This window comes from Rhineura floridana, chromosome 2, assembly GCF_030035675.1.
Source record: "Rhineura floridana isolate rRhiFlo1 chromosome 2, rRhiFlo1.hap2, whole genome shotgun sequence".
Lineage (NCBI taxonomy): Eukaryota > Metazoa > Chordata > Lepidosauria > Squamata > Rhineuridae > Rhineura > Rhineura floridana.
The window spans coordinates 38,333,669-38,346,862 of NC_084481.1; the positions used below are offsets into that span (position 1 = coordinate 38,333,669).

At 38.0% G+C, this 13,194-nt stretch overlaps 1 protein-coding gene across 4 annotated transcripts in view; it reads left to right on the top strand.

Moving 5' to 3' along the window:
• Positions 1-13,194, top strand: part of SESTD1 (SEC14 and spectrin domain containing 1) — a 78,946-nt gene that overhangs the window by 17,574 nt on the left and 48,178 nt on the right. For all 4 annotated transcript variants that reach the window (XM_061608317.1, XM_061608320.1, XM_061608318.1 and 1 more), the window contains 3 exons: positions 6,623-6,731; positions 6,989-7,079; positions 10,462-10,575. In XM_061608317.1, coding sequence (XP_061464301.1) covers positions 6,623-6,731; positions 6,989-7,079; positions 10,462-10,575 — 314 coding nt within the window. The remainder of the gene's footprint in view (positions 1-6,622; positions 6,732-6,988; positions 7,080-10,461; positions 10,576-13,194) is intronic.

The window sequence follows — 13,194 nt, forward strand, 5'->3', positions numbered from 1 at the left end:
CAGAGCAATCCAACCCCCTCTCCCTTGCTGGGATGTCCCCCTGCCTAGCTGTACCAGGTCAGCCCTCCACCTACCACTGATGGAGTGACACAAGCATCACTCTGTCAAGGCTGACCTCCATCTTCTGCCTGGTGTGTGTGTATGTGCGTGTGTGTGCGTGCGTGTGCACCACCGATGGGATTCCCACAAGCATCAGCCTAAAACCTCCCCAAACATGGTAGCAGAGAGAAGGAGGGGCTGAGCTGGCCTGAGATCTGTTGAATCTCAAGCTAATTACACTGCCATCATGTGACTGATCCATGGTCAGTGGCTGGCCAACTCTAGGCTAACAGGGTGATCTTCCTTTCTTTTTAAGACCATGTTTGATTTTGCTATAAGCAAGATTTTTGAAAAATAGTCTTGATGATGGATATTCTTATAAAATAGTGTTCTGTTGTTAAACTCTTATATGAACCTTTTTTTTACTGCATGTACCTCCCAGAAACAAAAGAAAACCCTGTGAAAGGGGAAAAGTCTGGCTCTTATCCCATTGTCCAACAAATACATATTAAAGAGGAAAATATTGCAAATGGTTCAACAAGAGGAAGGAAAATACCTTCTCCTTAAGTGGGCTCAGCTGCTTCAAGTTAAAGTATAAATATGATCTTATTCTTCTGAAGATTGCTGAGTCATTTCCTCTTCCTTCATCTGCTTCCTGCTTATCCATTTACTCTTGGTTGAATTCCTATTCTGTTGGAAAAGGCAAGAGACAGCTCTCTGCGCTGCATGATGAGCAGATTCGGAAGCTTAAGTATGAGGACATCTCCACTACTGGGATTGTGTTACTGATTATTTCTTGATCCTGGAAGAATGGGTGTAAGAGAGACTTCCATATTAGGTGTAGCAAAATATTAATAGAGCTAGGGACAAAAATCCAGTTGAAATCGAGTGTGTTGTTGTCAGTATTTCTATTGACATGTGAAACTGGAGCCCATCTACATGTTTTGAAAAAGCAGGAGTTTGGGGCCAGGGCTAAAGCACTTGAGATTGTAGGGATCACACAGTGTAATCTTGGACACCAAAACTCTGCGTTCATGGAAAGCTAGGACATCAGAAGTTTAACAGTCTGTCTTCTCCCTGATTTACTATTCTTCTCTCCGCAGAAAAATGTTTCTTATTTTGGTGGTGATGATGGTAAACATTCAGTGGTGCAATTTCTCACTTGCATTCTGAAGTGGTATGATTTGGAAGGCCCCCAAACAACGTATTTTCTGAATAAAGTCTCTCATACACTGAAAGGTGATGGTGAAAGCTCCTTTGGAATGAGTGTTGCATGTCTAAATTTTTTACTCACTTAAAAAAGCTTGGAAATGTGCATTGAACTTGGAGGATGGCATGTTGATCTCTTGCTTTCAGCATAAACAATTCATGCATAAGGTCAGCTCATGGTGTCTCTACCACCCAATTTATAACAAAATAGTAATAGTTAGGATTCACATTGCACTTTTTAGAAAGTGCCATGATGTTTCACATACATTATCTTAGTCTTCACCACAGTTGTCCAAGGATATCCAGTACTGTTATCTTTGGGTTATAGATGATAGGTGAGAGATAGTGGCTTCTCTAAGGCTACCCAGTGAGTTCATAGTGCAGCTAAAACTTTTGAATGGAGGATGCATAAGTTGTACCTTGAGCTCTTGATCACTACACATTCGCCCTCTCTGTATATTATATGCAGGTTTCTACAGTTTTTGGATGGCTTTGATAGCCAAAAATTGTGGCTGCCGTGTTCCTTACCCTTCCACTAATAAATAAAGCCTTCCCGACTTTTCCTGCAGGAAAGGCAGGTAGGGAGCCTGTAGGCTTAGGTGCTGCAAATTAGCTAAAGAAGTGCATTGGGCACTTCCCCTTCAAGCAGCTGAACAAACCTTAGTCTTCCTTCTGCTCCACCTCCAAGATTGGGGTAGGGATTTCTTCACTGCTGATGGGATAGTCCCCACTCCCTCTAGCCGTTGGCACTAATGCTTCCTTTTGTTTTAAAGTTTAAGATATGGCTAAAACCTACGTAGAAGATTTCTGAGGCAGGGCATGCCAGAATTTGCATATTTTCAACTTCCATGAAACTAACAAATGGTAAGGCCTTCCTACTGACAAGGACCTACCTCATCTGTTGTATAATGGATAATGCAGTAGCATTCAAAATGGTAGGATGTGGTAGTGATGAGGGAGTGTGGAACACAAGGTAATAACTGAGGATAGCATGGATGGAACTGTGATGAAGGTGCACAGGGATTACAAGGCAGGTTGGGCCCTATCCAGAACATCTTAATGAGGTTTTCAAAAACATGCTTCAAGATAGTGTCAGTTGAACTAACACTTTTTGTTACGTGCATTCAAGTCGATTATGACTTATGGGGACCCTATGAATCAGCAACTTCCAATAGCATCTGTCATGAACCACCCTGTTCAGATCTTGTAAGTTCAGGTCTGTGGCTTCCTTTATGAAATCAATCCATCTCTTGTTTGGCCTTCCTCTTTTTCTACTCCCTTCTGTTTTTCCCAGCATTATTGTCTTTTCTAGTGAATCATGTCTTCTCATGATATGTCCAAAGTATGATAACCTCAGTTTGATCATTTTAGCTTCTAGTGATAGTTGTGGTTTAATTTGTTCTACATAACCCAGTTATTTGTCATTTTTGCAGTCCATGCTCTGCAAAGCTCTCCTCCAACACCACATTGCAGATGAGTTGTGTTTTCTCTTATCCGCTTTTTTCACTGTCCAACTTTCACATCCATACATAGAGCTCGGGAATACCATGGTCTGAATGATCCTGACTTTAGTGTTCAGTGATACATCTTTGCACTTGAGGACCTTTTCTAGTTCTCTCATAGCTGCCCTCCCCAGTCGATGCATCTTTGCATTTGAGGACCTTTTCTAGCAGCACTGTGGAGTCAGTACACCAAACCTTCGAGTCCAACTCCTCTATTTTTCTACTGTCCAACTCCGACTCCAACTCCACCCAAAATTGCTTCCAACTCCACAGCCCTGGAAAGTGCTGTAAATGTCTTTTTAAATTGGAAGCTCTTGTAGGAGCATTTTTATCGCTGCCTGAATATGCGCTGATCTTGGCATCACAGCATTTGTCTTCATCTGGGTCCTGTGTCATACACTGACACACAAAATGTTTTCCATCTTGAGTTATGGTGAAATGCTCAAATACAGCTGACTTCATGGGAAGCTTCTCTGACATTGTGAATTTATATTTTAAAAAATTTGTCAATCAAAATTTATTTTGAAGTCGGAGTCGGTACATTTCTACTGACTCTGACTCCACCCAAAATTGCTTCCGACTCCATGAGTCCAACTCCACAGCCCTGTTTTCTAGTTCTCTCATAACTGCCCTCCCCAGTCCTAGCCGCCTTCTGATTTCTTGACTATTGTCTCCATTTTGGTTAATGAATGTGCCAATGTACTGATAATCCTTGACAAGTTCAATGTCCTCGTTGTCAACTTTAAAGTTACATAAATCTTCTGTTGTCATTACTTTAGTCTTCTTGTCTTTAGCTGTAGTCCTGCTTTTGTGCTTTCCTCTTTAACTTTCATCAGCATTCGTTTCAAATCATTACTGGTTTCTGCTAGTAGTATGGTATCGTCTGCATATCTTAAATTACTGATATTTCTCCATCCAATTGTCACACCTCCTTCATCTTTGTCCAATCCTGCTTTCCATATGATACGTTCTGCATATAGATTAAACAAATAAGGTGATAAAATACACCCCTGTCTCACACTCTTTCCAATTGGGAACCAATCGGTTTCTCCATATACTGTCCTTATAGTAGCCTCTTGTCCAGAGTATAGGTTTCTTTTAAAGCATTCCACAGTTTTTCATGATCTACGCAATCAAAGACCTTGCTGTAATCTATAAAGTACAGGGTGATTTTCTTCTGAAATTCCTTGGTCTGTCCCATTATCCAATGTATGCTTGCTATATGATCTCTGGTACCTCTTCCCTTTCTAAATCCAGCTTGGACGTCTGGCATTTCTCGCCCCATATATGGTAAGAGCTTTTGTTGTAGAATCTTGAGCATTACTTTACTTGCATGTGATATTAAGGCAATAGTTTGATAATTACTGCATTCCCTGGGATCTCCTTTTTTTGGAATTGGGATGTATATGGAATGCTTCCAGTCTGTGGGCCATTGTTTAGTTTTCCATATTTGGTGACAAATTTTTGTCAAAATTTGGACAGACTCCATCCCAGTAGCTTGTAGAACTCTATTGGTGTGCTATCTGTTCCTGGTGATTTGTTTCTTCCAAGTATTTTAAGAGCAGCTTTCACCTCACATTCTAATGTTTCTGGTTCTTCATCATATGGTTCCTCTGTGAATGAATCTGTCATCTTTGCATTTCTTTTATAGAGTTCTTCAGTGTATTGTTTCCATCTTTCTTTACTTCATCTCAGTCAGTCAGTGTGTTTCCCTGTTGATTATTCAACATCCCTACCCTTGGTTTAAATTTCCCTTTAATTTCTCCAATCTTTTGGAATAGGGCTCTAGTTCTACCCTTTTTGTTGTCCTCTTCTATTTCTATACAATATCCATTGTAATAGTTCTCTTTGTCCCTACGTACTAGTCGCTGTATAGTTGTATTTAGGGTTCTAACTGTGTTTCTCTCTCCTTTTGCTTTCCTTCTCTCTTTTAACCATTTTAAGAGTTTCTTCAGTCATCCATTGAGGTCTTTCTCTCTTTTTAACTAGAGGTATTGTCTTTTTGCATTCTTCCCTGATAATGTCTCTGACTTTACTCCATAGTTCTTCTGGTTCTTTGTCAACTATGTTTAAAGACTCAAATCTGTTCCTTATTTGATCTTTATATTCTTCTGGGATGTTATTTGAATTGTGTTTTGGCATTATGATTTCTTTGTTGGTCTTCTTTAGCTTTACTCTGATTTTTGCTATTTTACAGTTCATGATCTGTACCACAGTCTGCTCCTGGTCTTCTTTTTGTAGAAAGTATTGAACTTCTCCATCTTCTGCTACCAATTATATAATCAATTTGATTCCTATATTGACCGTTTGGTGATGTCCACATGTACAGTTGTCTTTTTGGTTGCTCAAAAAATATGTTTGCAAGAAACAAATTATTGGCTTCACAGAATTCAATAAGTCTTTCTCTTGCTTCATTTCTGTCTCCTAAGTCCCATTTCCCCACAGTTCCTAGTTCTTCTCTGTTCCCTACTTTTGCATTCCAGTCCCCCATGATTATCAGAACATCTTGTTTTAGTGTGTGATCAATTTCTTCCTGTACTTCTGCGTAAAATCTTTCCAATTCCTCCTCTTCTGCATTTGCCATTGGAGCGTAGACTATAAAGTTTTGTTGTTATGTGCCTCCAAGTCGACTACGACTTATGGTGACCCTATGAATCAGTGACCTCCAAGAGCATCTGTCATGAACCACCCTGAGACTATAAAGTTATCAGATTGAATAAGCTGTAGTTAAATACATCTCAAACAGATGCTCTGGTCCTTTGCAGTCTCAGCACTGATCCTTATACAGCAAGCTGTAGTCTTCCTCTCCTGCTGATATGTGATGCATCCAGTCTTGGCAAATATGTTCCCAGTTCAATATTTATCATCATCATCATCATTTAAAGCTTAAAATAGTGATAGGTGAACTCTTTTTAGCTTGATTGATTGGGTCAGCAATTACAATCATATTTGCGAACATTCTTTTGGGCAACTTTTTTGGCAAGAGTTCTAAACCTAATACTGCACCATATTGACTTTCATACAAATTGTAAGCACACCCCAAGGGGGATCTTTATGACTCCAGGGAAATGTGGGCAACCCCAGACAAGCTTTGTAGTCTTGAGACAAAGGAGCTGAGGAATCCCTGAGCTTATCTTGCCAAGTGCTAGGTAACCTCCCCAACCAAAACACCCTGTAATTTCTGCAAAGGCTTTTTTCTTAACTTTGTTATCGTATGGGGATGTCAAATAACTTTAGGATCCTTAGTCTTGTTAAATGCAAACTACAGTTTTCAAACATTGCCCTGTTCAAATAGATGTTTCTGTTAATCTGAGTGGTTGGTCATCATCTTATACTAACCAAATACTTATTGTGGTTTTACAGATTTTCCACACCATCATCATTTTTTAATTATTTATATATGCCACCTTTTCAAAAAAAGGCTTACTGTTAAAAATACTAGGCGTGTAATGTGATTATACTTGCTTTCTGAAGCATGTAGGGCAGAATGTTCATTTTATCATGACCAAATTGTGCAAAAAACCAATGTCCTAAGCAAAATGTCTTGAATGATCATTTCAATGGCTGATCTTTTGGTAATTTAAGTTTTGTGCTGCAGTATGCCTGTGAAAAATTAAACAGAACTTTTTCTGAAGTTAAGCCTGATCTGGAAATTTGTGATTATGCTGGCATATAGCTTCTTTTTTAGTCCAGTGTCTTGTTCACTTTTATGTATCTTTGTTAGAAAAAAGGGCAAATAGTATCAAATTTCAATACAAGAAGTTTCAAAACTGTTGTTCACTGTAAAAAAAAACACCACAGTTTTAATGCCAAATTATATTGGGTAATGGTGAATTTTTTTTCAGTTCAAAACTTATCTTTATTTATTACAGGTGGGAAGGACCGAAGAAGTGGCCTCATTTTGACAATTCCATTATGCCTTGAACAAACAAATATGGATGAGCTGAGTGTTACTTTAGACTACCTGCTAAGCATTCCAAGGTGACTCTATGAGTGTGCCCTTTTAAAGCTCTATATATTCTTCTTTTGTTTCTATCGTTAGATTTTCTTGAGGTGGTCTTAATTTGTTATGTAAGATATGACTTAAAAAAAACTGTTTGGAAAGTAATTGGAAAGAACAATGAAATGTTCTTTATGTCCTTGGGTGCACTGCTGATCGTGCTTAAGCAAGTAAAGAGATAATTATAGACGTTGTGATACCTCTATATTATATTTTGTATATCTGTCCTCTTTTGCAGTGCAAAGTGTAAAGCTAGAGGATTTACTGTTATAGTGGATGGTAGAAAATCACAGTGGAATGTTGTCAAGACTGTTGTATTAATGCTACAGGTAAGATGTCTTCATGAATTCGTAGTGAATTAAGATCTGTGGAGATTAATCAATCTATATTTTAGGCTACCATGGTGCTTACTTTCTGGGGAAGTAGGCCACACATAATTTTATAGGTTTACAACGTGGAGTATGTTTATAAACGCATAACAATTTATGATTGGTTGTTACTTGTAGAAGCTGAAGCGAGTCTTGGGCTCACATGCTCTGTCCTTTACATGCAAGGGAAGGGGTTGATAAGTTGCAAATGCAAAGATTATTAGTTTTCTATTTTGTCCAAGTGCAGGAAACCATGATTTGTGGAAACTGTTTGTAACAAATCACTTTCCTTTCTGTCCTGGTTTATGAAGAAACTGAAAGGATACTTCTCATCTCTCATGTGTGAAAGAGGAATTGTGTGATCCTGAGGCTGTCCACAGCTTGAGCACATAATGAAAGACCATGGCTTGTCACTGTCTGAGCCTCATAACTAGGCCAGCATGTTTGTAGTTTGGAAATTTTTTTATTAAAGGCATTTAGATTCCCTGGAGAGCTGATAGTCACTACTTTCTCAGAGATTAGAGTTGTCTTGTGCGCTTGGAAGGGTGCACCCAAAAAAGAACAGTAGATACAAGGAAGTTATATCACTTGCTTCTCATGAGAAAGTGTTTTATAGGAAATGAGAGTCAATAGAGTGTTGAAGCTTATTGATGTGTAGATCTTTCAGTAATCACCCACACTTCTCAGTTTTAGTAGAGGCTGTAGCAAGGATGAGGTAGTTTGTAAGCATCTGTAGAAAAATTGCCTCTAAAGGTACAAACTACATAGAAAAGGGATTGGATTTTGACGTTTATCTCAAGTCAGTGTCACTTCTTTTCTGCAATTTTTGCAATTTTTCTTTCTCTAGTACAGGAAAGACAGTTGTGTTCCATATATTTTGGAAACAGATGGGGAAGAGGGGTTCTTAAAAATCAAAATGGGGAGAAATAAAGACCTGAACAACTAAATTTAGTTACTTGGTGGTCCTCCACGAGCTTTGGTGAACCTTTACCAGGGATCAAACCTTTAGTGTGGCAAGCAAAACTCTTTGGAACTTCTTCCAAATAGAAGTCTGGCAGGAGTCATCTCTGTTTAGATGTCTTCACACAGTACTATTCAGACAGGCCTTTGGAACATTTTTTATTTTATTTTATCAACCACTTTTATTGATATGTCACCAATGTTTTTGTTGATGTTATTGTAGTATTATGTTTCCATGTTGCATGCCACCTTTTTGTTTTTCTATGAAAGTGCAGTTTGTAATTATTTAAATAAACATACATAAAATTGGGAAGAGGCTGCATTTGAAATCTACTACAACAATTGCCTATTATTTATTGTACTTGCATGAACTGTCCTCTACTTTAATGTTGCTATTTCTAAAGAGCCCAAAGTGGGCACTTTTCCTCTTGGCTTTATGAAAATCTTTAATAGATGTTGACTTAATGAGGTTTTGACATTTTGACCCCAAACCATTTTTGTCAAGTGGCAAGATGTATTGCTTTCTTCCTTTTTAGTTCTGTTTGAATGCTCTTTTACAGGATGTGTGCTGTCAAGGTCATTGAATAAAAATTCTTGCCATCTGTCTATTTAATATGTGTGTGTTCACAAAATTGTGAAGCAACTTGACAGGCAGGGGAAACAACTGTGAACCATGAGCACTTTTAAACTGTTCTCATTTGTGAGGAAAGGCTATCCTGTTACATGGGTGGAATATAGAATCTAAACAGTGTGAAAAAAGGCTGTCCTTACCATGTTATCTACCATGTGAAGCATTTTATGGTTGTTACTTAAATGAAATTAGTTTGAAGGCCTTGGCCTCTTCATTAAACCATATATTTGTCATACTCTGATATTGAGCATACATGCTTAGGCTGGGAATAAGTCCAATTGAGCTCAGTGGATCTTACTCCTGAGTGTATAGGATTGCATTGTTAGTGTGTGTTTCAGGTTGCTTAAAACTAATTTTAATGGTCCCAACAGTCTATGGCAGATTTGCTCTGTTCGGAGTGAAACTCTTTTAAGTGTGGTTTCTATACAACAGACACTGAGTTCAGCAGTTAAGCTGCACCTTAACTCTCTCTGCATGGATGCCATGTTAAGGAGTTGACACCCCCCCTCCATATTAGCACATAGAAGTTTAAAGTTCAGGGATGAGTATTAGGCAAGTAAATTTGGTAAATATATTTCCTTTGCAGAATTTAAACATTGCAGAAAATAAAATAAATGAAATTAATCAATAACATAGAAGCATTATAAAATACAGTTGCTGTTATTACAGTTCTAAACTATTGATGCAGAGCTGAGAAGCCCTAGTAAATCATAATTACCTGAATCAACAAGACTGTCTAGGATGCAAACAAGGTGCAAAAAGAAGATGCTCAAAGGAAAGGATATTTAAAGTCTGTCTTTTGAAGAAGAAAATTTATGATGCAGGCCTAAACATTCCTAAATTGCTAAGTTTCTCAATGATCAAAGACAGTCAAAGCTACATTCTACAAAATATTCCAGCTAAATGAAAGACTTTGATCAATCATATGCCAAGGTAACATACATTGCAACTTTTGCAACAATTTTTATTAAACATAGTGTACTATCATCAAAGAGAAATAACTGTAGGCACATCTAATAGAAATACGTCAAATACAAACAGTTGCTATTTTATTATCAAAACTTAGATTATATTAATATGAGAATGTGTTTGGTTCGCATCAGTGAATAATAAATAATATCAATGTTGAAAATAATATTCACTGTGAACACAACTTACTTAGCTGATCTACAAATGTGGATTGATTGAGTTTAGCCAATTCAGGGCTTTCTTTGTACAACAGGAGATGCAGATCTAGTGGTTCACAATAAGGAAATAAGGAGTAGTGGTGTCCCAGTCTGGTTTGCAAATCTGTTCTGTCTCTGAAGGACATCACAAAAATGGAAAGATGCCTTCCATTCCCAGTATGATGATTTTAATTGAGCTGCATTGGGGTCAGGAAAATCAGCTATGGAGCATCGTCCAGTGTCTCTGGAACCAGTCAAAATGGGTACAAAAATGAGTGCAGAAGTGGGTATATTTACTTTCTTTAATCTGTCCAGTGTTCCATGGAGTCTGACTTGCTCACTGATTGTTGCCCGTAGATTTTGAACTCTTCTGAGGAACAAACTGATAAGTGCCAGTTTTGTTGTCTACCACGGTTTTTGTTGTTGAAGTGCTAGAAAGAGCATTGAAATTGTCTGTATCAACCTAGATTATCATACAGTAAGCAAAGTTTTGTATTACATTGATTTTAGACAATTGTAGCATAAATAGAAACATGATGTTCTATAGTTGATGATGGGTTTAATTTTATATCTTTCATCTTCTTAGAATGTTGTTCCAGCAGAAGTATCACTTGTCTGTGTCGTAAAACCAGATGAATTCTGGGACAAGAAGGTTACACATTTTTGCTTTTGGAAAGAGAAAGATAGACTTGGATTTGAGGTATGTGTGTTAGTTTATTTGTTTGTCAGGCCTGAACACCAGAGTTATCCTACAACTGCATGCAATAAATAAAAATTGGTAACTCCTCTAACAAATACTAATATATAAAGCAACTGCTGAATGATTCATTGCATGTTACAACAAAAATCATTGCAATGAGTTTGCAGTACTATTGGTTAGTAATTGGATTTAGTCTGATCCTTAGCTCCTTGTCTCAAGACCTGCAGAACATTTTCCGTTTTTAGAGAACATCATCACTTGAAAGATGAGACTTCATTGCCATGAATTTAACTGATTTCTGTTAGCTGATATGATAGACACTCAGATTTTTTAAAAGATTATTTTTTGTTTGTCTGAATTGCAGTTTGTTGTAGCTATGTATAAGTTATTAGGGGTCAAATTGCATATATCCTACTTTGTTCATTTCACAAATCCTTCTGTTCCCCCCTTCTCTTCCTTTTCTTGTCCCTTCCTACTCATCTGATAGTGAAAGAACAACACTATGCAGTGTGAAGTAAGGGTGTGCAAAAGATTGGATGAATCAAGAACTGAAGTGTGCCCACTTTGGACAGATTCAGCTTTTATCAGAGCCAAAGCAGGATTTCTCTGCCATACTCTGAACCAAAGTGAGGATGTCCAAAGCAGTTTGGGGGATTCAGATGCTTAAAATATTATGCAGACTTTGTCTGCTAAAAGCAAAACTTTATCTCAGATCTTCCCAAAAAAGAAAATGCCAGGGTGGGGAGAAGCAATGGAGAAGTTCTTTTTGACTGACAAGTCTAACTGTTGCTATTATTTCCTTGCAAAAGCAACCCAAAGCTACTTACAGCAATAATAAGATACTAAAACCAATTACAACAAAGTAATAAGCCAAAAACACATCTGTACAAATAAAATACCGGTCTTGCAAAACCTGCCACACTTCTAATCAGAGGGAATGGATTTTACCAAGGCTCTCCAATCACAGAGCTTTGGGGAAGGGATGTTGAGACAACGTATTGCTTGTTCTTATGTGTTCTGTGCTCTTTGCTACATCTGTTTGTAGTGCTTAGAAAACTTTGGACATTAAAGTCTTTCCGCCTGTCTACCACATTTTCAAAGAGGCACTCCTGTCAAATCAGGTTTGCATTTCTTTTCTTTGACTTTCAGTGCCAACTGAGCAGCACCCAAGTCTGAAGTTTATTTTTTTCATCACACTCCCTAGCCCCTGCACTCAGCCTTCTGAAGTTTTGCAGGCCACTTTCTTAGGGGTACCTCTACTATGGATGCAAAAGTTGTTTCCTCACAAAACCACAGGGAGGATATTGAGTCCCTTCTAGTTGTCTGTCTTCTCCCACCACCGCCACCACCACCATCCAACTTTAAAGATGCCAAACACAAAAGCCCCTGGAACTATTTGTCTGTAAATTTGCAGGTTTCTAGCCTAGGGACACCCATCTCTTGTATGTTCTTTTCATACAAATTGCCCACAGAACAGCAACTGAAATAAAATGAATCCCCCTTTTTTTAACTGCCCCAAATAGGTTATAGATCCTGTCTTTGCAGAATAACAGTTGCAGTTATCCTTCTGACATTTGACATGATTCATCCTCTTAGAAGGAGCTAGCAAATCTGAAACAGTTTTAGGGTAGAAACATGCTCACTGTTCTACCGGTTCCACCTCTCTCTTCTGAAAATGGGGGTACATGATGCTAGTCAAATCTTGCCCTTTTTACTGTAAAATCTGGTGGGAGCAGCTTGAATGTATTTTTTAAAATTCAACTTTAAAGAGATTTTGCAACTGATCAGCAAATCAACCTGTTCCCCCTCCAGGTGTGGCTAATGGAACCCTTTGCTCTGGCAACTAGTGTGTTCATAGCCATAGACCCTTTTTAAATAGTAGAAGAGCCCCTGGACCTGTTTGCCGTTCAGTTGGCAGGTCTTGCCCACTCACAAGGGGTTACCTGTAAATTTCATCCAATTGTGTTGAAAAGAACAATAAATATAAAGAAAAATAATGAGAAAAAGTTGTAGCCTTTTCAAAACGTACTCCATAACAGTGGGGAGGCATACCCTGGCCTTTTGAAAACTGCAATATGTATTTTCAGGATTCAGACTATTCCTGTGACTGTGATTTGTTTTAAACTGTTTTTAATACTGAATTTTAAATTGCTGTAACCCAACCCGAGACCTTATGGTGAAGCATGGGTAAGAAATAACATTTATAAAATTCACAATACAGCTTCATTTTTCCAAATCGGGATTCAGACCAAACCTAATTAGGCTGCTTTCTGAACCACTGAATTGGGTCTGACAACATCTGGAAGGCACCACGTTAGCTACCCTTGCCATAGTGAAATACATATTCTGTAATTGTTTCATAGTGGTTTAGCCCATGCCACCTTGACCCTTGTTTAACCTATAAGAATTGCAAAAAAGGCAAGCTTCTGTAGTTTGAAATTTACTTGTGGTAAAAAGTTTCCCACGTGACTGATTAATGCTCTATGACTTGGCACTGACAACTTTCCAGACATATTTAACAGAATGCCTAAAGTAAAAATCTGAAGTACTAATGAGCCTATCACTTTCAGAAATATTGGCAGTTTTTATTATTTGACTTGAAGGACTGACTCAGTATCA